Below are 26,836 nucleotides of genomic sequence, written 5' to 3' on the forward strand. Positions count from 1 at the left end.
TAGTCCAGAGGAGAAGACTAGAGGCTAGTTGCTCACGGTTAGGCTCAGTGGGTAAGCGTGCCTGCTGCTACACTTGATGGCCTAAGTTCAGTGCTCCAAACCCACATGGTAAGAGAGAATTGGTTCCTGTGGTCGCCCTCTGACCGACCTCCATATGCTGTGGTATGTCTGAACTCCACCTTCCCCGACCCCAAACAAAAACAAAGCAAGAAAGCAACCCTGGCTTTCCCTGTTGCTAGGACTATGTTCTTACCATTCTCTCTTAGTCACCCGTAAAGCCCTGTCAGAAGTGCCTAAAGGATATTAATGTAAAATTTACCCAGTTTTTTCTGTCAGTGCAGCATCTACAAAGCTACAATCTCCCGGTCTCCTCCCACATTCCTGATTTTAGCCATTACTCTCCAGACTCTGCCTATCTTCCCCGTCCATTCCTTCTACTACCCAAAGTCAACAACAGTTGTCCCCCTCAGCAGGACCTACAATTTCCAGTCTTTCCTCCCCAGTGTCCACGTCCTTCACACCCAGCTAATGTTCCGCGTCTACTATAACCCTCCCACTCACTGTGAACCCCTGCATCCTTCCGTACTCCACGGGGCATAACCTCAGTCGTAACTGAACAGGGTTCACCTGATTTAATTTGTGCCTACACTCTTGCAGCTCACTGGAGACAGCCAACTAACCTCCTCCTAGCTCCCTCTCCAGCCAGGGCCACACTGGGTCGTCTACACTGCTCAGGACCATATCTTCAGCAAAGTCTACTGCCCAACCCCTCACACTTTCAGGCCGCCTCCTAGTTTCTCACTCTCAATAATGACCTCAATTCCTCCTCCACTAACAAAACAGAAAGTTCTACAAAATGACTCCTCCGCCACCATCAGCCTGCACTCACTGCTCCTGTACCCGGCGATCAATCCACCCTCTTTAAAACTGTTATTATTTAACCGGCATATGTGTTTGTCTGTATGTATCTGTGCGTTACAAGAATGCCTGGTGCTACCGAGGTCAGAAGAGGGCACTGGATGCCCATCAACTCACTGCCCACTCCCTGAAGCAGCTTTTTATTTGGCTTCTAGAATACCACATTGGCCATTTTCCTTCGGTCTTTTTTTGCTGGTTCCTCATCTATTCAAGAATGTGATACATCAGGACTCAGACTCTGGGCCACTTCTCTTCCCAATCAGTCTCCCGGTGACTTTACCCGACCCCGTGTTTCATACGTCATCAGGATGAGTAGCACATATTTATCTCTAAATCCCTCTGAGCACCAACAATGTAACAAGCTCAAAACTGGGCATCTGAAGGCTTCCACAAACCACAGCCTTCCCTATTCAAGTGCCAGTCACATGCTCACATTTGCCTAAGCCCTAAACCCGGAAGTTGCTTCTGCTTTTCTCTTCAGTCCCTATTACTCGTCTGTCAGTAAATCCACTGGCCTTTTCTGACCAGTACCCACCGCAAACACTTTTGCCACCTGTCCCGAGTTTCTGGTTTTTCCCATGATGATTATAATAGCCATTTACCTGTTTATGATGGTTCACCTTTATCTGACTAGCCTCAGAACCACCATGGAGACTCACCGCTATGTCTGTGACAGACTTTCTGGGATAGGTTAACAGGAGGGAAGACCCCCTGAAATATGGATAGGACTATACCATGGGGATGGGTTGCCGGCTTTCACCACTGGACTTTCTAGTGGAGCAATGCATGGCCCCTGCCTGCTCCCGCCTCCATGCCTAATCTGCCATGCAGGACTCTAGATGAGCAGCAAACCCTTCCTCCCTTCAGCTGCTTCTCCTCAGGCAGCTTGTCACATGAAAGGCAACTGGCACACTGGCTCCCTGCCACTGTTTACAGCCTCCTACAGGTCATTCACAATGGACTACAGCAAAAATTCTGAGACCTTAACTAGAATCCTATCCTTTCCCAGAGTCAAATTTGATGATGGCTTTACATTTACAATAAAAGCCAATGCCCCTAAAACGCCCTTCTGAGCCTTCTGCAACACTGCAGCATTCCCTATAGAATGCCTTTGTTCCAGGCCCTCTGGGCCTTTCCACTCACCTGTCCACAAGCTCTCCTCCTAAGGACTTGACTCCCTCAGTGACTTGGTATAATACATATAACCAACACACATCCATCACATCCACTTTGGATTTTCAAGACTGGATTTCTCTGGATAACCTATAATTTCTCTCTTTGACTGGCCTGGAACTTGCTTTGTACACCAGGCTGGCCTCTGCCTCTGGAGTGACAGGATTAATACTTATAACCAACACTCATCCATTCTCTTGCTATTTTTTACTTTGTCCTCATATTTAGCACCACTTACATACCTTGTATTTTTAGCTTTTTAATTCATGCAATGACTACTCCTTACCGTGTGCAGTATGCTAGCTCTGGAAATGAGCAAATAAGGGATAATATATATTAGTTAGCGACAGTGATATCAGAAAGCAATAAAGGAGATTTTTGCCTCTCTTCAAAAGCAGGTTTCTGTGTTTGTCCCCCTATGCTCAGTGACAGTAGTGTCCTTGGGCACAGAGGCGTCAAGTAAATTTTTAAAATGAAACACAAGGGAGCTGCAGTTTTTGAGCATTATCCTTAAGCATAATATGTCCATGTGCCTAAGGATAGCACTAATTGCACTTAGTGTTTTAAGTTGGGAGTGGGACATGGGTAGGCCTAGGCGTTTGACGGCAGGGCTGGGGGTGGTGGTGGACATAACCAAAATATATTGTACATGAGATGCAGAATACCATCAATGAAAAAAGCGGCTGCATCCAGGTTAGATTCAGCGGGTAAGTGGGGCTGACCTTTGGGAGCACTTCTTCCAGTTCCTAAGTTCAAGGTGATTTCATGCACCTTGGCAGCTACTACTATGCCCTGCTTCCAACTCGGCGGGGTCGGGAGTGTTTGGCTTGAGGTGCTTCGGATTCCCGGCTAAATTCCCAGGCCCTGGCCGAAGCCCACACCTCCTCACCAGCTTCTCCGGCTGGGGAAGCGCGAAGCACTGACCTGTGCGCGGAGAGGACGACCGCGACGCCCACGCGCACGCTCCCGCCGCAGGAACCTCTGCGGAAACACACCCCGCCCCGCCCCGCTGCGGCGCAGGCGCACTGCAAGCCCCAGGCCGGCAAGCTGGGACACGTGACCGTCCGAACACGTGACCGCTCCGCGCCCCCCCCCCCCCCTTCCGCTCGGCGGGCTACCGCCTCCGGTCCTCCAGGGCTTCCGCTCGCGTAGCCGGAAGGCCCTTGCGCCCCATGTTCTGACCCTGGCCAGACCACCAAATAAAGTTTCTGAGTTCAAAAGCGCTTAAAAAAAAAAAAAAAAAAAAAAAAAGCTCCAACGCTTCCTTTCTGGAACCGCGGCCGTTGAACCCCGGGCGACGCCAGTTGAGTGGCTTGTGGTGCCGGTGTGATGGCCGAGTCCCCGGCGTTTCTTTCCGCTAAGGACGAGGGGTGCGTCTCGCTTTTTTTTTCTTGCGCTCTTGGGAGAAAAAACCCATGTTGGGTGAGGAAGCTGTGGGCGGTCGGGAGCGCCGGATCCTCAAGCTGAGAGTTCGAGTCCCACCTCGGTGGGAGAGAGCCGGCTCGCTGTGCTGGCCGGCGTCAGGACCTAGCTAGTTCCGCTGTGTACCTTCTTCCTTTCTGTCCCGAATTGAGACGCTGGGGCAGGAGTATTGCTGCGAGTTAAAGCCAGCTTGAGCTCGTAGTGAGTTCGAGCTCACTGTGGGATACATTAGGAAAAAGCTTGTCTCTAACAAGTGAGAAGGAAAGGCGCTGCGGGGGCCAACAATTAGGACTCATACCTACTGCGGTGTGTATTAATGGTATGGGTCAAACTAATAACTCTATATTTAAAAACGTCCTAATTTTGCGTGTGCGCGCACATGCCATTATTCGCGTTAGAGGTCAGAGGACAGCTCTGGAGCCGATTTTGTTCCTTCACCTCTCAGGAGTTCAACGAGAACTCGGTCGCGGGCAGCAGATTTATCATGTGCCTTTACCCACTGAGCCATCTCACTGGCCCCCAAAATAAACATCATTAGAAGTAGTTCTTGCAATTTTCATCTTTAGAGTTTTCCCCCCTATACACACTTCTCATGAAATTTGTTAGGCACAATCGATTCACCAAAACAGCTAATAGCAAAATGGAACAATTAGTGGGACGTTAGTTTACTTTAAATTTAATTAAAATTATTTAAAACTTACAGATCGTTGACTGCTGGAATTTTCCACTTGCAATGTTTTTAAACTGGTTGAGTGCCCCTGGGAAGGCAAACCTGTGGACAAAGGGGGAATTACAATATGCTACAACGCTGAGAGCAAAGTTATAAGTAAGAGCAGAAATAAGCATTGGCTAAGTAGCCAATCTTCTTGTCTGGCTGGATGGTTGGTTTTCTTTTGACACGGAGCTATTGAATTATGTAGTGAAGGATGACCTGGGACTCCCAATACTCCTGCCATTATACTCTGTGTCATTATAGAGGGAGACACCACTAGGCTCCAAATTCATATTTCAAATACTTTATTTTCAAATGATTTAATTAGTTTTTATGTGTTGGGGGAGTGTGGCACTCACCTGTGACATTACCCAGGAATGGACGTCAGAGGACGACTTGTGTAGGGAGTCCCCTTTGTCCTTCTACCATGTGGGTTCCAGGGATCGAACTCAGGAGGTTGTACTTGGTAGCAGGTGCCCTTCCCTGCTGAGGCCTGTCTCCAGCCCCTGGAATAGTTCCTAGGTGCTTAGGTGTGGCCTACCCTGCCCTGTAACTCTAGCTCTAGGGGATCCAGAGCCTCTGGCCCCAGCAGTCACCTGCACATACCCTACCCAGGGAAATGCAAATCAAAACCACTTTGAGATTTTCATTTCATCTTTCTAAGCCAGTGACCTAGGACCAGAGCCTGTTGAATTGCAAGACCTGTCCTTTTTTGAACTTAACCACATTGCTGAAGTCGTTTCTGATTTAGAAAAAGAAATTGAGTAGATGGAAAAGAAAATGATTCAGTCAAGTTCTGGGGCAGAACCCAGTACTACAGTTTGTGCAGTGGTCATGACAGTAGAGTTCCACATTGTCTCGGGTCTTCTGCCTTCTTCCCTCCCATCCTTCATCCAGCCCTCCCTCCCTCCCTCCCTCCCTCCCTCCCTCTCTTCCTCCCTCCCTCTCTCCTCCCTTCCCCCTTCCTCCCTTCCTCCCTTCCTCCCTTCCTCCCTTCCTCCCTTCCTCCCTTCCTCCCTTCCTCCCTTCCTCCCTTCCTCCCTTCCTTCCAGATGAATCTTATCTATCCCAGGATGGCCTTAAACTCCTGCTCCTCTTCCTGCTGTCCTCCTGAGCAGGGGTTCCAGCTGTGTGCCGCTGTGTTTTCTCCTCTTCTGGAGCTTCATTCGTACAAGACAAGTGAGCAGTTTAGGAGTTCAGTCTCATATCTATAAAGCAAATAAAACTGGTGTATTAAAATAGTCATATGAAAAGGAATTTGGACCCAAATGAGGTGTTCCAGAAACTAAAATTGGGCATGCCTTCTAGTGTCAAAGCTACTGAGTAATGCATGATATTGGACTCTCTCCTAGGTCCTTTGCATATCTTACGATTAAGGACAGAACACCGCAGATCTTAACCAAGGTTATTGATACATTGCATCGACATAAAAGTGAATTTTTTGAAAAACATGGAGAGGTAAGAACTATATTTCAGCTTTAATTTTGTGCTAGTTCTTCACAAGAATAACAGTATTTATAGAAGGTTTCCGCTCTCATGTAAAGACTGTTTCTGGCATAAATACTTACCTGCTTTTCTGTGTGTTGAGGTAGCCTCTGGTTGACCTGTGCACTAATAGCTTAGTCTCCCTAGACCTTAGTGGTCATAAATGATGGCCTTGACTTCTCTGAAGAGCTTTTGAGGTGTCACAGCGACCTGTCTGTCTTACAGCATCTGTGTTACTAATTGGAGCCCTTGAGTCCCCTAAGTGCAAACCTCGGGGTGAAGGGCAGTGGGGATTACAGTTGCTTGACAACACAATGTGATTAAACACAGGAAAGACTTTCTGGTTGGGGTAGAGGACGACTTTAAAATTCACCGTGCCTGTTTAATCAACAGGTGAGAAAACAACAACAAGTAAGTAATTACGTTAATGTGGATAAAGCCTTTAAAGCTATGGGACCAGTTATCTCTGGATTGTGCGGCATGCAGTTGTACCTTCTTCCCTTCCTTCTTCCCTCCCTGCCTGCCTTGCTTCCTTCCTGTCCTTTTAATTTAAGACAAGGTTTTGAGTACCTAAAGATCTTGAACACGTGGATTACAGTTGTGAGCCACCATATGCAGATTGTACACTGCTGGAGGATGATCACAAGAGTCTGCCCCTCCCCTCCTCTTCCCCCTTCCTCCTCCCCTCTCCACTCCCCTTTCCCTTCTCCTCCCCTCCCCTTTCCTTTTCACCCAGGGGTTCTGGATGGTAGACATGCACTTTACCCACTGAGCTGCATGCCAGGTCCTATATATTTCTTGAACACGTTGCAGCAAACATTTAGACTGCTGATTAGTGGTTTGTTTGTATTTTTTGGTTTTTTGGAGACATTTTGGTTTCTAGCATTTTGGTTTCCCTGTGTAGCTATGGCTGTCCTGGAACTCACTCTCTAGACCATACTGGCCTCTAACTCACAGAGATCCACCTGCCTCTGCCTCCTGAGTACTGGAACTAAAGGTGTGTGCCCCTACCACTAAGCTGTAGTGATATTTTATTGGCCTGATTGAAAAGGAACAAGGGTGCACACAGGTATTTTGAGTATAGAGTTCTTTCATTTATTTATTTATTTAGTGTGTGTGTGTGTGTGTTTGTGTGTTTATGTGTTTATGTATGTGGTGTTTGATCTCTGTGTATGTCTGTGTCCCACACACAGCATGCAGTGGCCGTGGAGGTCAGAAGAGGACATCAGACTGTAGTTACAGATGGGGTTCATGTGAATGAGGGGAAACAAGCCCAGGTCTTTAGCAATTTCTTTTTAAATAAATTCTGGTATAATACAGGACCATCTTTTGCTTTTGTCTCACTCCTTGAGACTATTCAATTTGGGCTGGCCTTGAACTCAGAGCCATTGCCTGTGCTTCCTGGCTAGGGTCAGTGGCTCATGCCTCCCACCCCCCACTCCCTGTTATTTTTCATTGCTGATGTCTGGCTCATCTTGGACACTGACATGTGGGCTGATGGATGTCCCAGTGTTTTATACATACCTGCAGCTTCATCTGGATGGATGTGTATATTTTCTTAAGTATAAATGAGCCAAATCTAGGTGCTTTGCTTAATAATTGCCTCCTTTACTGAAACAGAAATATGTAAAATTAACTTTTATTCTTCTGTTGTAATTTTTCTCTGGGAGGCTTACTGTCTTCAGCTGCTAACCTATGCCTAGTCCTGGAAGCTTCTAGCCTCCAGTCTAATCTAGGCCTAGAATGTTTTCAGCTTCTGGGACTTGCTGTTAAATAAGCTCACCCTTTCTAGTTCTTTCTGAACTCTGGCTGGCTGATTCATCTCAGCTGTTCTTGCTCAAACTCCCTCTCTGCCTCTGAATTGGCGTCAGACTGACTCGGGCAGTCTTTTCTAATCTTTCTGTGTCTAGCTTGTTCTCTCTTCGATCTGTCTGTAAAATTCTTCCAATAACACTGCCTCCTTCTGTGCTGCTCCACCCTCCTTCTCAACTCTACTGCACTGCTCTCCGTGAACTCGACTGCATTCCTGCACTGTACTCTCTCCTGTCCTGTCTGTCTCTCCCGTAAGTAGCTTCCCTTTGTTCTTTTTTTCTCATGAGAACTAGGCAGATTCTATTCTGTCAAGTCTTTCTCTAATTTGTCACCTGGCCACTCAATTACACTTCACTTTCAGACGTGGACTCTTCCTTCCACAAACTAACTTTACTGTGCCCTTCCCCCAGCCTTGAGCAGGCTAAATAGACCTTAATTGTCTTCTGCCATCTGAGTGGAGTCTTCCTCCTTGCCTCACCTGCAATTTCCCACAGGAGCAGACTGCCCACTGAGCTTGCTTTGCAACATAATCCACCTGAAACAAAGGATGGGTCTGTGGGCTCTCCCTAACGTAGTGCTAAATATTAAACTTTGAGCCTTAATCAGAAAACTTTGTCTTGGCTTCATGCTCCCCCTGCCCCCTCCCCACTATCCTTTTTCATTTCCAGCCTCCCTTTCAGGTACCCAGTTCATCCATAGCTGCTGGAAACTCTCCCGGTGAAACTGTCTCCTCTCCCTCTCTGCTGCTCTAGCCTCCCACTCAGCTCTACTGCTGTAACCTCTTAGGGCTCCCATGCTTTCTATCCTCTCTCCTTTGTTTGGCTCTATGAGCAATACCACATCCTCAAGGGAACCATGTCTGTCTTGTGGTTCTCAAATGTCCATCCTGCCCCTTAGACTACCTGATTGGGTAAATGGCACAGGCCTCATTTGTTTTTGTCTCTGACTCTGAACACAGTACCTGGCACAGATAGGACTCAGAAAATGTTTGAACTAAAGTGAAACAAGATAAAAAACAGGTATTAATGCCACATTAATTCTTGGCTTTTATAAGAAGATGATGCTATACACATCTCCACTGGGGCCAGGGGTGCTAGTGTGTGTCTTTAATCCCCACACCTGAGAGTCGGAGGAAAGTGGAGCTCTGTGAGTTCAAGGCTAGTCTGGGTCATGTTGTGAATTCCAGGTTAGCAAGCACTACACAGTGAGACCCTGTCTCGAAGGAAACAAACAAAATCTCAATTATAACTTATCCTTAAACAATCTATTCAAATGAAAGATCTTAGGGCAGAGGGTTGCAGAGGGTAAGTTCCTCCTTAGTATGGAGGCCATGCTGAAGAGATAGATGCTGACCAATTAAGAGCACTTGCTCCATAAGCAGGAGAACTGGAATTTGGATGCCAGCAGCCACAGAGCAAGCCTGCTTTCCTGCAAACCCTGGAACTCCAACTCTGAAGGACCTGTGCTCTCCTTTGGCCTCTGCGTGTGCATATATGTATTTGTATATGTATTTCTGTGAATGCACACATACATACAGAGGCACATACATAAACAAGTAAAATTTCAAAAAGGGAAAGACATGTATTGTGTGAGGATGTGGCTCAGTGGCGGGGCGAGTGCTTAGTGTGCCAGCCTTGGGTTCAGTCTCCAGCCACAGGCACATACACACACACACACACACACACACACACACACGGACTTTCAGGCTTAGTTTCTAAAACTTGGTAGTTTTTGCATCTTCTAACATTGTGACCCTGCAAATCTCTTAAAACCTCAGCCTCTAGCAGCAAAGTGGATCCCTACTTGATACAAAAAAGATTTAGGTGTGGGTGTAGCTCAGTGGTTTTGTGCCTGCCGAGCGTGTGTGGAGTGCTGGCTTCCACTCTGAGCAGAGAGGAAGAGTGAGGATAGACTGGCCAAGTGATGGGATCGAAACACAATGGGGACTTTCCTAATAGCGGTCTTATAAAAACCCTCCTTCATGTAGCCCAGGCTGGCCTCAGACTCTGTTCAGCCTGTGCTGGTGTTGGCCCTTTGATCCTTGTGTCTCAGCTTCACAAGTACTGGGATTATAGTAGTGCCCAGCCCTTTTCCACGAGACAGGAATCTTGCTGGTGTGGAATTGAGGCACTGTCTTGTTATCCCATCTGTGTCTCCTCTCTGATGTGTCACAGGGATGGGATATCTGTCTGTCACTGACCCGGGAGCAAGGATGTAGACTGGAGAGCTGCCAGGAGGAACCCAGGGACTCCAGCTTTTTCCTAGTCATGGCCCTGGAAGGATGTGCAAGTGGGCAAGGTGCAGAGGGGATGCTAGTGTGCTTCTTCCCTCTGCCTTGGTCTGCCTTGAAAGTAGAAAGGCCAGCCGGGCGTGGGGGCGCACGCCTTTAATCCTGGCACTTGGGAGGCAGAGGCAGAAACAGGCGGACTTCTGAGTTCCAGGCCAGCCTGGTCTACAAAGTGAGTTCCAGGACAGCCAAGGCTATACAGAGAAACCCTGTCTCGAAAAACCAAAAAGAAAAAAGAAAACAGGAAAGAACGGTTGTTAAGATCTACGTTTTGTCTGTAAGGGCATATAAAAGCCAGAGTGTGGGTTTAAAACACTACGTTTTTCCTTCTTCAGTTTAGGTCTATAAAGCTACGAAGCCCTGAAGGAATGTGCATACGTGTGTGCACCCACAAACAGCAAGGCTTTTTCTTTTCCTTTTGTACTTTCACAGGAAGGCATTGAAGCTGAAAAGAAAGCCATCTCTCTTCTTTCTAAATTACGGAATGAACTGCAGACAGACAAACCAATCACCCCCTTGGTGGACAAGTGTGTTGACACCCACATATGGAATCAATACCTGGAGTATCAGCGGAGCCTTTTAAATGAAGGCGATGGGGAGCCACGCTGGTTCTTCTCACCCTGGTTGTTTGTAGAGTGCTACATGTATCGGAGAATTCATGAAGCCATCATGCAGAGGCAAGTGTACAGCCAGTAGATAACAAGTGTTTATGTAATTGACAACTATTTTTGAATAGTTTATCAGGGGTCAGCAGATGGCTCAGCAGGTTAGGGGTTTGCTGCCAAAATGGAAGGACCCACATAGTGGGAGGAGCGCACGGAATCCCCAAAGTTGTCCTTTGATCTGACTTCCGTAGGCATACCACGTCACATGAGCACCCTCGGTAAATAAATAAATGTAATTAGAGAAAATAATTCAGCAAATAGAAATAATCCTGTTGGACATTTCCACAAATGACTGAATGATATACCTTCCTAAAGACTCGGTGTGTGCATGTGGAGGTCAGAGAACAGCTTATGGACATCAGTTCTTAACCCTTCACTCTCAGCCTTAGAAACGCTTTCCAAAAAGTTTTCTACAGTAAGGACAGATAGTGCCTACTGAATAAAAAGCATTCATTTGAAATTTAAGATGGAGCTGAAGTTTGTGGTGGCCACCTTTAACCACAGCACCTGAAGGACAGAAGCAGGTAGATCTCTGAGTTCAAGACCAGCCGGAACTACATAGTGGGGCCTTATATTTTTCTTTTTAAAACTAAGGTAGATGCTGGATGGTAGTAGTTCAAACCTTTAATCCCAGCACTTGGAAGGCAGAGGCAGGTGGACCTCTGTGAGTTTGAGGCCAGCCTCGTTCACAGAGGGGGTTCCAGCTCAGCTAAAGCTACACAGTGAGAACTTGTCTCTCTAAAAGAAACAAAACAAAAACAAAACAAAAAACAATTAATAAAGGGGCAAAGAAAGCAATTTTTTTATAGATAACAAGAAATGTGCTTGGTTACCTTTCTTGTTGTGCTGAGCACTTGGCTGAAGGCAGCTTAGGAAGGGTGACTGTGGCTAGGGACAAGAGTGTGTTCCATGGTGGCAGAGGAGGCATGTGGCAATGAATGGGAGGGCAGGCAGCCTGTCAGGTCACATCAGCAGTCAGGAGCAGAGAGTAAGGAGGGCTGGGGCTCAGCTCGCTCTCCTTGTGCGGCCCAGGGAATGGTGCTGCCCACACTAGGATGGGTCCTGACTTGATCTAGATATTCTCACCGGCTTGTTCAGGGATTGCCTCCAAGGGCTTAGCTCCTTAAGCTGACAATCAGTGTACACCATTAAAATCAGATATCAGAGTTCATTCTATAAGGGAATAATCAGAGAAGGGACTCTGGTCACATACTCTTAATCTTTCTTCTGCTTTTCTTTTAGTTTTAACGATTTATTTGTGTTTATATGCACTGTTTGTGTATGTATGCAGTACTTGCTTGTGTGTATGTGTATGCACTATCTGCATGTACATTAGGGGTGTGTGCGCTGGAGTGTGCATGCATACGTGGGTGCAGCAGAGGCTGGAGGCCTCGGATCCCCTAGAATTGGAGTTACAAGATGTTGTCAGTGAATTGATTTGGGTGCTGGGAACAAAGCCTGGGTCCTGGAGAACAGGAAGTGCTCTTAACCATTGGATTTCTCCAGCCTGCTGTTTTGTTTTAAATGGCTAAGTTAAAAAACAAAACAAAACAAAAAAATCCAAAAAACTAAATGTCATATATTACAAAAACTTTTTTTTAATTGGATATTTTCTTTATTTACATTTCAAATGTTATCCACTTCTCTGGTTCCCTGCCTCCCAGAAGCCCCCATCCCATCCTCCCTCCCCCTGCTTCTACCTACCCACTCCCATCTCCTTGCCCTCGATTCCCCTACACTGGGGCATCTATCAAGTCTTCACAGGAACAAGAGCCTCTCTCCCATTGATGTTCCACAAGGCCATCCTCTGCTACATTTGCAGCTGGAGCCATGGGTCCCTCCATGCATACTCATTGGTTAGAGGTTTAGTCCTTGGGAGCTCTGGGGGATCTGGTTGGTTGATATTGTTGTTCTTCCTATGGGGTTGCAACCGCTTCAGCTCCTTCAGTTCTTTCCTTCAGCTCCTTCAGTCCTTTCTCTAACTCCTCTATTGGGGATGCCGTGCTCAGTCCAATGGTTGGCTGTGAGCATCCACCTCTGTATTTGTCAGGCTCTGGCAGAGCCTCTCAGGAGACAGCTGTATCAGGCTCCTGTCAGCAAGCACTTCTTGGCATCCACAGTAGTGTCTAGGTTTGGTAACTGTATATGGGATGAATCCCCAGGTGGACAGTTTCTAGATGGCCTTTTCTTCAGTCTCTGCTCTACAATTTATCTCTATATTTGCTCCTGTGAGTATTTTGTTTTCCTTCTAAGAAGGACTGAAGCACCCACACTTCGGTCTTCCTTCTTCTTGAGCTTCATGTGGTCTGTGAATTGTATCTTGGGTATTTGGAGTTTTGGGGCTAATATCCACTTATCAGTGAGTGCATACCATGTGTGTTCTTTTGTAATTGGGTTACCTCACTCAGGATGATATGTTCTAGTTCCATCCATTTGCCTAGGAATTTCATAAATTCATTGTTTTTTAATAGCTGAGTAGTACTCAATTGTGTAAATGTACCACATTTTCTGTATCCATTCCTCTGTTGAGTGACATCTGGGTTCTTTCCAGCTTCTGGCTATTATAAATAAGGCTGCTATGAACATAGTGGAGCATGTGTCCTTATTATAAGTTAGAGCATCTTCTGGGTATATGCCCAGGAGTGGTATAGCTGGGTCCTCAGATAGTACTATGTCCAGTTTTTGAGGAAACGCCAAATTGATTTCCAGAGTGGTTGTACCAGCTTGCAGTCCCACAAGTAATAGAAGAGTGTTCCTCTTTCTCCACATCCTCAGCAGTACCTGCTGACGCCTGAGTTTTTGATTTTAGCCACTCTGACTGGTGTTGATTTACATTTCTCTGATGACTAAGGATATTGACCATTTCTTTAGGTGCTTCTTGACTATCCGATCGATATTCCTCAGTTGAAAATTTTTTGTTTAGCTCTGTACCCCATTTTTAATAGGGTTATTCCCTGGAGTCCTGAATTCTTTGTATATATTGAATATTAGCCATCTATCTGATATAGGGTTAGTAAAGATCTTTTCCCAGTCTGTTGGTCCATTGCTGAGAGTGGGGTATTGAAGTCTCCCATTATTATTGTATGGGGTATGATGGGTGCTTTGAGTTTCTTTTATGAAATGTGGGTGCCCTTGAATTTGGAGCATAGATTTTCAGAATTGAGAGTTCATCTTGGTAGATTTTTCCTTTGACCAGTTGAAGTGTCCTTCCTGATCTTTTTTGATAACTTTTGGTTGAAAGTCAATTTTATTCCATATTAGAATGGCTACTCCAGCTTGTTTCTTGGGACCATTTGCTTGGAAAATGGTTTTCCAGCCTTTTGGCTGAGGTAGTGTCTGCCTTTATCACTGAGGTGTATTTCCTGTATGCAGCAAAATGCTGGGTCCTGTTTACATATCCAGTCTGTTAATCTATATTTTTTTATTGGGGAATTGAGTCCATTGATGTTGAGATATTTAGGAAATGTGATTGTTACTTCCTGTTATTTTTGTTCTTAGAGGTGGAATTATGTTTGTGTGTCTATATTCTTTGAAGCTTATTGAGAGATTACTTTCTTGCTTTTTCTAGGGTGTAGTTTCCCTCCTTGTGTTGGTGTTTTCCATCTATTATCTTTTGTAGGGCTACATTTCTGGAAAGATATTGTGTAAATTTGGTTTTGTCATGGAATATTTTGGTTTCTGCATCTATAGTAATTGAGAGTTTTGCTGGGTATAGTAGCCTGGGTTAGCATTTGTGTTCTCTTAGGGTCTGTATGATATCTGCCAGGATCTTCTGGCTTTCATAGTATCTGGTGAGAAGTCTGGTGTAATTCTGAGAGGTCTGCCTTTATATGTTATTTGACCTTTTTCCCTTACTGCTTTTAATATTCTTTCTTTGTTTAATGCATTTGGTGTTTTAATTATTATGCAATGGGAGGAATTTCTTTTCTGGTCCAGTCTATTTGGAGTTCTCTAGGTTTCTTGTATGTTCTTTCATTAGGTTAGGGAAGTTTTCTTCTATAATTTTGTTGAAGATATTTACTGGCCCTTTAAGTTGGAAATCTTTGCTCTCTTCTATACCTATTATCCTTAGGTTTGGTCTTCTCATTGTGTCCTGGATTTCTTGGATGTTTTGAGTTAGAACCTTTTTGCTTTTTGCATTGTCTTTGACCGTATCTTTGCACCTGAGATTCTCTCTTCTATCTCCTGTATTCTGTTGGTGATGCTTGCATCTATGACTCCTGATCTTTTTCCTAGGTTTTCTAACTCTGGGATTTTCTCCTTTTGTGATTTCTTTTCTTAAAAAAAATTATTTATTTATTATATGTAAATACACTGTAGCTGTCTTCAGACACTACAGAAGAGGGCATCAGATTTCGTTATGGATGGTTGTGAGCCACCATGTGGTTGCTGGGATTTGAACTCAGGACCTTAAGAACCTTAGTCGGTGCTCTTAACTGCTTAAGACCTTAGTCGGTGCTCTTAACCACTGAGCCATCTCACCAGCCCCTGTGATTAGATCCTGAATGGTTTTACTCATTTCCTTTGCCTGTTTGATTGTGTTTTCCTATAATTCTTTAAGAGATTTTTGTGTTTCCTCTTAAAGGGCTTCTAGCTGTTCTCCTGTATTTATTTCTTCCTTCCTTCCTTTCTTTCTTTCTTCCTTTTTTTTTTTTAACTTTTTTAAAGATTTATTTATTATTATATCTAAGTACACTGTAGCTGTCTTCAGATGCATCACAAGAGGACATCAGATCCCATTATGAATGGTTATAAGCCACCATGTGGTTGCTGGGATTTGAACTCAGGACCTTTGGAAGAGCCATCTCTCCAGCCCTCTCCTTTATTTCTTTAAGGGAGTTATTTATGTCCTTCTTAAAGTCCTCTATCATCATCATGAGCAGTGATCTTAGATCCGAGTCTTGCTTTTACTGTGTGATGGTGTATCTGGGACTTGCTATGGTGGGAGAACTGGGTTCTGATGATGCCAAGTAACCTTGGTTTCTGTTGCTTATGTTCTTATGCTTGGTGGGCCAGTGGTGGCACATGCCTTTAATCCCAGCACTTGGGAAGGCAGAGGAAGGAGGCCAGCCTGGGCTACAGAGTGAATTCTAGGACAGCCAGGGCTACACAGAGAAACCCTGTCTCAAAAAACAAACAAAAAGTTCTTATGCTTGCCTCCAACCATAGGATTATCTCTAGTGCTACCTGCCCTCGCTATATCTGACTGGAGCCTGTTCTTCCTGTGATCCTGGTTGTGTTAGAACTCCTTGGAGTCCCCCTGTCTCCAGGATCCTGTGATCGAATGATCCTGAGTGTGTCAGAGTTTCTGGGAGTCAAGTTGCCTCTGGGACCCTGAGATCCTGGTGTGGCCATGCTCTTGAGATCCTGTGATTCTGTGATTCTGGGCATGTTTGAGTCCCTGGGAGTGGAGCTTCCTCTGGGTGTTGTGGGACTGGCTGTGGAGTTTGTGCCTAAGGTAAACTGGCATAGACTGAAAGGAACCCGAGCCACTGGTTGGGCGGGGTTCTTGTGTCCCTGGATCCCTCTGGTTCCAGTTGCTCCTGGTGGTGTTGGGACAGATGTGTCCTCCTCACCTCGATGCTGTGGGCTTGGGCGTGTTAGAGTGCTTGGGAGTGGAGCTTCTCCTGGATGCTGTGGGCTCCAAAAACTTTTTATAGATCATTTATTCTGTTTACCTTTACTTAAGAAATTCTGATGTGGGGGCTGGAAAGATGGCTCACGGAGGTTAGAGGTTAAGAGCACTGACTGTTCTTCCAGAGGTCCTAAGTTCAATTCCCAGCAACCACATGGTGGCTCACAACCATTTGTAATGAGATCTGATGCCCTCTTCTGGAGTGTCTGAAGACAGCTACAGTGTACTTACATATAGTAAATAAATCTTTAAAAAAAAAGAAATTGTGATATGCATCTATTTTACCGTGGTGATGGTAACTGTTCTTTTAGTTTGTAGGTTCCAAGTTTGATGTAGGAGTAATCCTTTTGTACTTATTTCCAAACACCGTAGTTCAGGTCAGGCTTCACGGCCAGCCTGCAACCCTGTGGCTGCTATCACAGCTGGGGAAGGAAGGCAGGAATGGCTGGGGATAGAGACATCAGGCAGCTAGTGAGCATGGTTGAGAAGACTCTCCCAAGACTGGCTTCGGTGAGACAGCATATTTAATTGGGAGAACAGAGGCTATTTAAACCTTTAGGGAGTGGGTAGGGGTCTTCGGGAAGAGTGTCCATCATTGGCAGGGGCCAGGGCAGTGAGGATGCCTCATATGCATGGAGAGGATTTTCAGATACTGCTGGACATAGCCTTATGAGGAGAGGAAGCTCATTCCGGCTGCCAGGTTATGTGACCTCTCTGAGGGGCAAGGGTAGGGGTGCAGGGCTGTATGGGCCAGGATATGCAGGCCTGGGACAGGTATGAAGCTATCCTACCACCATCTCAGAACAAGATTTCTGGGTTTGAACGCATCTCAACCCCACTCTTTCTCCTGACCAGCGCCTCTAGTCCCATGGCTCCCTGGACCCACAATCATAGGGTTATTTAAAATCAAAGAGTACATGTTACAGGGCAACCTGAGTTGTATACCAAGTTCCAGGTTGCCCTCGACATGAGACCTGGTGAAAGAAAGAAAAGAAGGGAGTAAGCAGTGAATCATACCAGTCAAACCAATACTAATCACAAAACAAAATCATTTTAGGAAATAATAGAACTTTTGAGTCTAGTTTTTGCTGAACAGATACATTCTAGAACTTTGATTCATCTTTGGGAACAACTACCTGACCTGGGTCAAGTTTGTTGTTGTTTTGTTTTTTTGCCTGCTTTTAAGCTATGTATTGATTTACTGATTATATACGTCTTAGGGTTTAACTGCTGTGAACAGACACCAAGACCAAAGCAACTCTTATAAAAAACATTTAGTTGGGGCTACATTACAGGTTCAGAGGTTCAGTCCAGTATCATCAAGGCAAGAGCATGGCAGCATCCAGGCAGGCATGGTGCTTTCAGAGCTGAGAGTTCTACATCTTCATCTGAAGGCTGTTATGAGAAAACTGACTTCCAGGCAGCTAGGATGAGGTTATTAAAGCCCACACCCACAGTGACACACCTACTCCAACAAGGCCACATGTACTAATAGTGCCAGTCCCTGGGCCAAGCATATACCAACCATCACAATATATAAATGTCTTTTCTTCCTGAGACATGGTCTTGGTGTCTTTGAACTCCCATATCCCAGGCTGGGAGTTCTGTCTGTCTCAGCCCCCTAAGTGCTGAGATTGCAGGTGAGTGCCACCACACCGCTCATGGAGGCTTCTTCCACTGACTGTCACATGGTGGGCTCATCAGTATTGATGCACAGCATTCTCAGTTGTCCACATTGCTGAGGAGGACTGCACATTGTGAGCCTTCAGTCCCGTACTCTGGGGTGCTGATAGCATAATTGTTCCAGTTTGAGATTTTTATAAAGAATGAAGCTACAAACATTGTAACATGGGTTTTTTGGGTTAGATTTATTTTATTTTACTTTTTATTTTGTGTGTATGTATGTGTTGTCTGCATGTATGTCTATACACCATGCATAACTAGTGCCTGCAGATGTCAGAAAAGGGCATCAAATCCCCTTGAACTGGAGTTACAGATGGTTGGAGCTTCCATGTGGGTACTGAGAATTGTACCTGGGTCCTCTGGAGGAGTAACCAGTGCTCTTACCACTGAGCCCCATTTCATCTGCCCGGTTGTAAACTTGTTTTTGATGATGATGTATGTGTGTTTCTTTTGGGAATAGTTTTATGCGTAGCGTTTGCTCAGGGCATATGGCCATACATGGCCTCATTAGATTCTGAAGTAATGAATGTTCTAAAATGAGAAACTTCACGTATCTATGTGATATTTGCTCCCTTAATCATGAACAAAATTCATGTTCATACCAGGGCTATGACTTTAATCAATAACTATTAGTTAAAGAACATGAGTTAGCAGACTTCTGTAGAGAGCTAGAGTATTTTAGCTTTCTAGGCCAATGGTCTTTGTCATAGAAACACAGTTTTGCCACCATGGTGTAATAGACACCCTCTTCCCTCTCTCCCTCCTTCCTTTGCTGGCCTAGAATTCACTATGAAGCCCGGGTTGGCTCTAAATTCCAGAAAAGCCTCCTGCCTCAGCCTTCTCCAGGCATAGACCACCACGCCTGACTGAATTTCTCTTCTACTTAACTGCTAACCATTCTTGGTTTTTGGGTCACATATGACAGGCCTCACTGGGTCTGTGGGAATTGTTTGCCATCCCCCACATTTGAACTTGTGCGTCCAAATGGCCTCCTGCCCTTTTAAGTTACCTTGAGGGACTCATTGACTTTAATAACGCTGTCATTGCTAAAAAATACCTTTTAATTCTTTGGAATTTATTTCCAAGCCCATTTCCAGTCCTCAAAAAGGAAAATTAGTTTCATTAATTTTGAGTCACTCTTAAGTTTTTTAATCAAAATGTTTTTACACAGCTTGATTGTGGTCTGTTCTACTGACATTTCTGAGTGACTCTTGCCCATTGCCAAGAGTGCTCCAGTCACTGACAATGTTTAATAATATGCCACAGGTTCTGAAGGAAGTTCCCAAAGAGGAGCTGCAAAGTGCTTTGGCAATGACAGCACCCTTGGAGTAGAGGTGTGGCTTCCCAACTCACTGCTGCTCAGAAGGAGCAGCAGCACCTGGTATGTCCTTTATAAGAACAGTCTTGCAGAAAGTTGAGGCAGGAGGACTGCCGTGAGATCTAGGTCAGCCTGGACCACACAGAGAACCTGTCTCAAAACAAGATTGAACAAGTGAGCTTCGTTACATGAGACCTCCATTGTTTATATCCTAACCTGGATACCCTATATCAGTTAATCAGGATGTCGTTTCAGGTCCTTAACGGCCTTCATGTTAGTACTTATTTCTTGCTAGTTATTTTCTCACATACCTTCTCATGAACACAAACATCACCTTAGGTCAGAAGTGACCTGGGAGTAAAGTTTGATAGTGTCTAAATCTGTGCACAAGTGATCCATTCGTTATGCCACTATCATTTACAGAGTATTCAGTTTTCCTCAGGGGCTCTCTGGCTGCTACTCTTGGTGATGACTGTGGCATTCATGCTGTGGGTTTACTCTCCATTCTTGTCATTAGGAGCCTCCACATAGGGGATGAAAGGATGTCTAGCTAACGTAGTTAGGTACCTTGTAATCTCCTTTCCCGTTTCCATTCTTTGCTGGTGGGAAATGGCCATGGACACAGTCTGTATAATTCCGAGCTAGTTTTAGTAAAGTGACTTTACTTTGAGTTTCAGTTTTGCTTTGTTACTTTCTTTGAGATAGTGTAAGACCCCCGAAGCTGGGCCTCCACTCAAGTCCCGGGATGAGCTGGCCAGCTCCCCAAAGACTCGAGAGAAAACCACACCTGATGCAAACTGCAAGAGGTTTTATTATCAGCTAGCTGAGGACGGTGCCGGGCAGGGGAGTTCGACCCCAAGCGGTGACAGTAGGGGGCTTTTAACAGCTAGCTGAGGAGTTGGGAGGAGAGTTGGCTACAGCTCCTCTCCGGCGTCTATCTCCATGTCCTTGTAGGTCTTCCTACAATTATCGCATCTCTGGCTGTAGCGCACAGAAACAAAAAGGCTTTTTGCTGGCTATAGGGAACAAAGAGCTTCTTTCTGGCTGTATTTTTAGAGATCAGGGAAAACAAGCTTGGGGAACGTCCAGGGGCTTTACCTTCCAGGGAGAAAGGTTCTAAGTCGGGGGTCTCACAGTAGGATCTCACTATGTAGCCTTGGTTGGCCTGGAATGCACAGGAGGCTTGCCTGTGGTGCAGCAGGTTTTTTTTTGTTTTGTTTTGTTTTTAAGATTTATTTATTATATGTAAGTACACGGTAGCTGTCATCAGACACCCCAGAAGGGGGCATCAAATCTCATTATGGATGGCTGTTAGCCATCATGTGGTTGCTGGGATTTGAACTCATGACCTTTGGAAGAGCAGTTGGTGCTCTTAACCGCTGAGCCATCTCTCCAGCCCCGGTGCAGCAGGTTTAAAGGTGTGCACCACCTTTCTGGCCCAGAGATTTGGGGTTTTGTTTGTTTGTTTGTTTTGTTTTGTCTTAAGATTTATTTATTTATTTTATGTAAGTATGCTGTAGCTGTCTTCATACACCCCAGAAGAGGGCATCAGATCTCATTACAGATGGTTGTGAGCCACTGTGTGGTTGATAGGATTTGAACTTATGATCTTCAAAAGAGCAGTCAGAGTTTGCTGAAAGGACCCTGATATAGCTGTCTCTTGTGAGACTAGGCCGGGGCCTAGCAAACACAGAAGTGGATGCTCACAGTCAGCTATTGGATGGAACACAGGGCTCCCAATGGAGGAGCTAGAGAAAGTACCCAAAGAGCTAAAGGGATCTGCAACCCTATAGGTGGAACAACATTATGAACTAACCGGTACCCCGGAGCCCTTGACTCTAGCTGCATATGTATCAAAAGATGGCCTAGTCGGCCATCACTGCAAAGAGAGGCCCCTTGGACAGGCAAACTTTATATGCCCCAGTACAGGCGAATGCCAGGGCCAAAAAGTGGGAATGGGTGGGTAGGGGAGTGGGGGGGAGGCTAAGGGGGGACTTTTAGGATAGCATTGGAAATGTAATTGAGGAAAATACCTAATTAAAAAAAATGCAAAAAAAAAAAAAAAAAAAAAGAGCAGTCAGTGCCCTTAACCCCTGAGCCGTCTCTCCAGCCCCTGCCCAGAGATTTGTTTTCGTGGGACTGAGCAGTTGGTGCCGTGTCTCAGATCTGCGTGTTACTAAGGTGGTAGTGCTCTCTTCCCGAGGGGCTCTTGTTGTGGGTTCTTGTTGTGGGTTTAAAGGCTAAGGGCTCACAGAAATGCCTCACCTTGCTTTTCTCCTGCCACAGTCCGCCAATCCATGACTTCGACGTGTTTAAGGAAAGCAAAGAGGAGAACTTCTTCGAGTCGCAGGGCTCCATCGATGCTCTGTGTTCACACCTGCTGCAGCTGAAGCCCGTCAAAGGCCTCAGGGAAGAGCAGATCCAGGATGAGTTCTTTAAACTCCTGCAGGTATACAAAGAGTACTCCACGCAGGACCCTATGCAACCACGACGTGTGATGCAGACAGTTACACTTCAGTAACACTGTATTACGAGTGATTCTTTTTTAGCTACTTTTGTCTTTTTCCTTTGGTGTTTTCTTTTGCTGAACTGAACGGTCATCATGGTAGCCTGAGATTTCAAAAGAAAGAGAACTTTACATGCCAGCTCATTGCTCCTGACAGTTCACTCTTTCAGGAAAGTTTCTTTTAAACCTGTGTCCTTTGTCCCATACATATCCTAAAGGGGAGGGGTCAGCCGGTTGTCTCCTGTCTTTCTGCTCCCTCGTAGATAAGGCCAGAGTTGTCTTCTTGTCCTAAGAGAAGCCTGAAGTTCGTTCAGCTCATAGGGAACAGTGATCTCTTTTCAAGCCGTATAGGTCTGTGACTGTCCACGAACCTACTATGCTAAACACTTTTGTAGACATAGGGTAACAGAAAAAGAAATGGCTACCTTTGCTGCTTTAGTACCTTTTATGTTTTGAGACAGTCTCACCCTACCCTGACTGACCTGTAATTCATACAGTGCAGGCTAACCTCAAACTCAACAGCAGTCCTCCTGCCTCAGCCTCTCAAGTGCTGGGATTACAAGTGTGAGACACCACACCCAGCTTAGTACTTGTGATACTGGGGGCAAATGGATGACCTGAGATGGGTTGAAGGGCCCAGAAGGCACCACTTCAGCTGGACACTGTCAGCTCTGCCGTGTGCACATGGTCCCTGCAGGCTGGGGGAAGGCTGGCTTGGATGGGTCTTTCGCTTTTGCTTTTTTTTTTTTTTTTCCTGGTTTTCCGAGACAGGGTTTCTCTGTGTAGCCCTGGCTGTCCTGGAACTCACTCTGTAGACCAAGCTGGCCTCTAACTCAGAAATCTGTCTGCCTCTGCCTCCCGAGTACTGGGATTAAAGGCCCGGCTGCTTTTGATTTTTTACAGTGATTTATGGGGCACACTCTTGCCACAGTGTACATGTGGTGGTCAGAAAACAAATTGCAGGGGTTGTCTCTCCTTCCACATATGGGATGCAGGGACTGAGTCCAGGCCATCAGGTTTGGTGGCCAATTCTGTTACCTGCTGAGCCACCTTACCAGCCCCACTTTGTTTTATTTACGCCTTATGTCTTAAAAAAAAAAAAAAAGATCCATTAGTTGATCTTAATGATACTCCTGGTTGAAGATGTATCATCCTGATTTTAGTTTTTTGTTTGTTTGGTTTGTTTTGAGCCAGGGCCTTCCATGCTATGCCGGCTGGCCCTGCACCCCATGGAACAGGTGGTCCTTTTGTTTGAGCCTTCTCTCAAGTAGCTGGGAATGTAGCCACGTGCCATAGTACCTAGGCATTTTTCTAACTTTAAAAGTGATAGCTGGGTATGGTGGTGCACACCTTTAATCCCAGCATTTGAAGGCAGATGCAGGAAGATCTCTGTGAATTCAAGGCCATTCAGAAATGGATAGTGAAAACCTATTTCAGAAAAAGTGCATATAAAGGAGAGTAGAATTTCTCTGGACAATGTGTGGTGGTGGTGGTGGTGGTGTGTGTGTGTGTGTGCGTGTGTGTGTGTGTGTGTGCGTGCGTGTGTGTGTGTGTGTGTGTGTGTGTGTGTGTGTGTGTGTGTACACAAATGAGTGTATATGTGTGTGCTTGGAAGCCAGGAAGGGTGCTAGATTACTCAGAGCTGGAGGAGTCAGGGGTCTGGGACTCTGGGTGTGATATGTGGGTGCTGGTATCGACCTTGGGTCCCCATGATTGCACAGTCAGTGCTCTTAGCTGCTGAACCATCCCTGCAGCCCCTTGGGTGATTTTTTAAAAGGAAGTGTTAATTGGAAGGCAGTTGTCCATTTCCACGTTGTCTGCAGTGACTTCCCTTCTAACCCCTAGAGCTGACGGGCATTACAGAGACCGTGTAGTTCATGCTTTTTTGTGGTGATACTGGGGTTGAACCCAGGCCCTCAGGCATTCCAGGCAAGTGCTGAAAGCCTGAGCTTCATGCCAGCTGCTGTGCCAAATGCTTCCATAGCCAAGACTGGTGTGCCGTGACATGCGTTATGTCAGTCCTCAGGTGGGCAGGACTCTGTTCTGGTTTGGGTTGCAGAACCTGAGCCTTAGGGACCTTAACTGCTGATGATCTGTAACAGACAATGTTTAAACACAGGTCCGGCTCCACGCCTGGTCTTAAGGATTAGGTCTTGAGATGTCTGTGTGTCCAATGGCCATTAGCAAGCAAACAAGCTAGGTCTGGGGCTGCCATGCCCTCCTAAGTTTGTATGGTTAGTACAAAGAAATGCAACAGTTTGGGGATGTGGAGAGTAAAAGAGCTTGGCTTCTTCTCTTGATTTCTACTTATAAAATAAGTTGTGATCCTCTCTCTCAGAGCTTCTGATGGTATTGTAACATCTGTGTCTCTAAATTAGAAATGTAGGTGCTAATGCAACTTACAATTTTTACATATTCACCAAACTGTCAGTCTTACTTTACTAAATACAGTATCATGTAATACATTCTGTGTTAGAGAAACTATAGATTTAGTGGACATTTTAAGAATTTTATAGAAATATGAGTATTTTTGGGTACCTTTCTGTACAGTGGAGTTGTTGGTTATATAAAAGAGTAATGACTTTTTTTTTTTTTTTCATTTCAGATTTCCCTCTGGGGGAATAAGTGTGATCTGTCTCTCTCAGGTGGAGAAAGTAGTTCTCAGAAGGCCAATATAATAAATTGTTTGCAAGACCTAAAGCCATTCATTTTGATAAATGACACAGAATCTCTCTGGGCATTGCTCAGTAAGTTAAAGAAAACAGTAGAAACGCCCGTAGTTAGAGTAGACATTGTTCTGGATAATTCTGGCTTTGAACTGATTACGGATTTAGTATTGGCGGACTTTTTATTTTCCTCGGAGTTAGCTACTGAGATTCATTTCCATGGGAAAAGCATCCCATGGTTTGTGTCTGACGTTACTGAGCATGACTTTAATTGGATAGTTGAGCACATGAAGAGCAGCAATCTGGAGTCCATGTCCACCTGTGGGGCCTGCTGGGAGGCCTATGCTAGGATGGGGAGGTGGGCTTACCACGACCATGCATTTTGGACTCTGCCTCATCCATATTGTGTGATGCCCCAGGTCGCCCCTGACTTATACGCTGAACTGCAAAAGGCACATCTTATTTTATTCAAGGGAGATTTGAATTATAGGAAGCTGATGGGTGACAGAAAATGGAAGTTCACCTTTCCGTTCCATCAGGCTCTGAGTGGCTTCCACCCTGCACCTCTCTGTAGCATAAGGACATTAAAGTGCGAGCTTCAGGTTGGTCTGCAGCCTGGGCAGGCGGAGCAGCTCACGGCCTCTGATCCCCACTGGCTGACCACTGGCAGGTATGGAATATTGCAGTTTGATGGGCCACTTTGACGCCACTCAGGAGTTCCTGGTTGCAGAGAACATTCTGAGTCTCCCTTCAGCCTCAGTGCATGGATTTAGGCCTGGCTTCTCCTCAGCGTGAGCAGCCCCTTTCCTCAGCTCCTGTGTATCTTACGTACAGTAGACGAGGCTTCCTTGGAATGGTTTGCCCCGCTGCATTGGTTTGGGTTTAAGCTAGTTATACTTCTGTCACTATTCTAAGTTAAATGCAAAACTTTCAAGTAGTTTTAATGAACTAATTTTTAATTTCAAAGACTATAAAAAATGTAAGTGAATTTTGCTTTAAAAGTTAATTTAAATGTTAGTTAATCCTGTTTGTGTAAAGCGAATGATTGTTTACTAGCTAGGAACCTTAAGTGTTATTGCACTTGGTTTGGCTCTTGAGTTAGTGGCCCAGTGAACACATGCCTTGTACGAGCTCTCCCGGGAGGCGTGTGCATGATGCTTGAACACACAGAATTACCTCAGACCTGAACTACAGCCTGCTCTCTTGCATGCTTAAGTTTTCAAAGCCCATTTTCTTGCATAGATTTGTATTTTGATTGGCCTGTGGAATGGGTCAAAGCACAAACTGGACATCGTAAAGAGTGACTGACGAAGTACGAGTACAGTGGTGTTTCATTGTCCCTATGGCTGCCATGCTGAAGTCCCCGCCACAGTGATGTCCAGATGAGCCCAGCGTCAGTCTGCAGCAGCAGACTGTTGAGTGGAGGTGACTGTTAAGTGTTGTTTTAGACACTGCCAGGCTGAGCTCAGTCTCCATCTCACACTGTGTGTCCCTCACCTCAGATGTTGTGACAGTCCATAAATTCAGGGTACTTTGTTTCAAAACAAATTGGAAATAAAATTGGAAATGCTTTCTTATACTGGAATAATAAAATGGATTTTACAGAGAGCTCTCACTGGTTTTTATTTGCTTTTGGGATAAGTGAAGATGAGCAGCTTAACCCTGAGATCTGCACAACACACTACCTTAGCTGTTACCTGCAGTCACTGTGCGGCGCTGTGACAGTGATGCTGCACCCTGCTCTTCTCAGGTTGGGTTCTTCAGGGTACGTGAAGCCCTCCGCGATGTGCTGCTTCCTCGTTCACATGTCTGTTTTAAGCATCAACTCAGCAAGCTGTAACTTCATGCAGACCTGGCATTCAGAACATAAATGTGTGGATTGGCTTCGTGACAACCTGAACTACCACACGCCACACTTTGCAAAGTGCTCTTCTGGCATCCCTGTTTTTTGCTATGTGGCTTCTTAAGAACATGGCATCGTAGTGTTTTTGAAAGTGGTTCAGGTCCACCCACAGCAAGGGAAAGCAAAGAAGCGAGTTAGAGCAAGAAAAAGGGGTGTCTGGGAGAGGCCATGGATGCTTAGTAGGGGCAGTGCCTTCCTGGGTTTTTACCAGTTTTTTTCCACAGGTTTACTCTGTAGCCCAGGCTCTGCTTGAAAACTCTGTGATCCTCCTGCCTCAGCCTCCCAAATAGTGGTAAGATTACAGACATGAACTAATGACTGGCCCATTGCTCTTTGTATGTCTGTCTCTGTGTTGAGGACATGGTCTCTCTGTATAGCCCTGGCTGTCTAGAACTTACTCTAGACTCGTCTGCCCCTTGAACTCAGGTCCACCTGCCTCTGCCTCCCTAGTGTTGGGATTAAAGTTGTGTGCCACCATTCCTGGCTAGTTCTAGAACTTATGGCCTCAACCTCATTGGCCTCAGCGTCAGCCTCCCACATGCTGGCTTTGCATGAGTGTGCTGCACCCACTTGATTGTTCTTTTAAAACAGCTTTATTGACAATCCAGTATGACTCATTTGAGGTGCATAATATTTTGGTACACTTACAGC

The 26,836-nt window shown here is 45.5% G+C and overlaps 2 protein-coding genes across 12 annotated transcripts in view; one reads left to right on the forward strand and one right to left on the reverse strand.

Moving 5' to 3' along the window:
* Positions 1 to 3,155, reverse strand: part of Rmnd1 (required for meiotic nuclear division 1 homolog) — a 29,237-nt gene extending 26,082 nt beyond the window's left edge. For 2 of the 6 annotated variants that reach the window (NM_025343.6, NM_001358796.1), the window contains exon 1: positions 3,016 to 3,138. The gene's annotated coding sequence lies outside the window, so the exon portion shown is untranslated. Of the gene's footprint in view, positions 1 to 2,813 lie in introns of all 6 variants that reach the window. The other 4 variants (XM_006512478.4, XM_017314053.2, XM_006512477.4 and 1 more) reach the window with 3 other exon arrangements.
* Armt1 (acidic residue methyltransferase 1) lies at positions 25 to 25,890 on the forward strand. 6 transcript variants are annotated; one of them, XM_011243102.3, is made up of 6 exons: positions 25 to 108; positions 5,578 to 5,683; positions 10,242 to 10,486; positions 19,059 to 19,173; positions 21,397 to 21,559; positions 24,222 to 25,890. In XM_011243102.3, the coding sequence occupies exons 3-6, from the start codon at positions 10,468 to 10,470 to the stop codon at positions 24,984 to 24,986; spliced, it is 1,062 nt and encodes a 353-aa protein (XP_011241404.1). In that variant the 5' UTR covers positions 25 to 108; positions 5,578 to 5,683; positions 10,242 to 10,467; the 3' UTR covers positions 24,987 to 25,890. The 6 variants fall into 6 exon arrangements, with proteins under 6 accessions (XP_011241404.1, XP_030101176.1, XP_011241402.1 ...); XM_011243100.3 differs by lacking the exon at positions 25 to 108 and adding an exon at positions 3,341 to 3,461; XM_011243101.3 differs by lacking the exon at positions 25 to 108 and adding an exon at positions 3,532 to 3,832.
* Positions 25,891 to 26,836: the final 946 nt, after the last annotated feature.

Source organism: Mus musculus, chromosome 10, assembly GCF_000001635.26.
Source record: "Mus musculus strain C57BL/6J chromosome 10, GRCm38.p6 C57BL/6J".
In the NCBI taxonomy this organism is placed as follows: domain Eukaryota; kingdom Metazoa; phylum Chordata; class Mammalia; order Rodentia; family Muridae; genus Mus; species Mus musculus.

Excerpts from the sequence above, each read along its gene's own strand:
- Armt1 (NM_024261.2), top strand. The coding sequence starts at position 3,421 with ATGGCCGAGTCCCCGGCGTTTCTTTCCGCTAAGGACGAGGG. Across the intron at positions 3,462-5,577 it reads CTTTCCGCTAAGGACGAGGG|GTCCTTTGCATATCTTACGA; the intron begins GTGCGTCTCGCT and ends ACTCTCTCCTAG. Across the intron at positions 5,684-10,241 it reads TTTTTGAAAAACATGGAGAG|GAAGGCATTGAAGCTGAAAA; the intron begins GTAAGAACTATA and ends GTACTTTCACAG.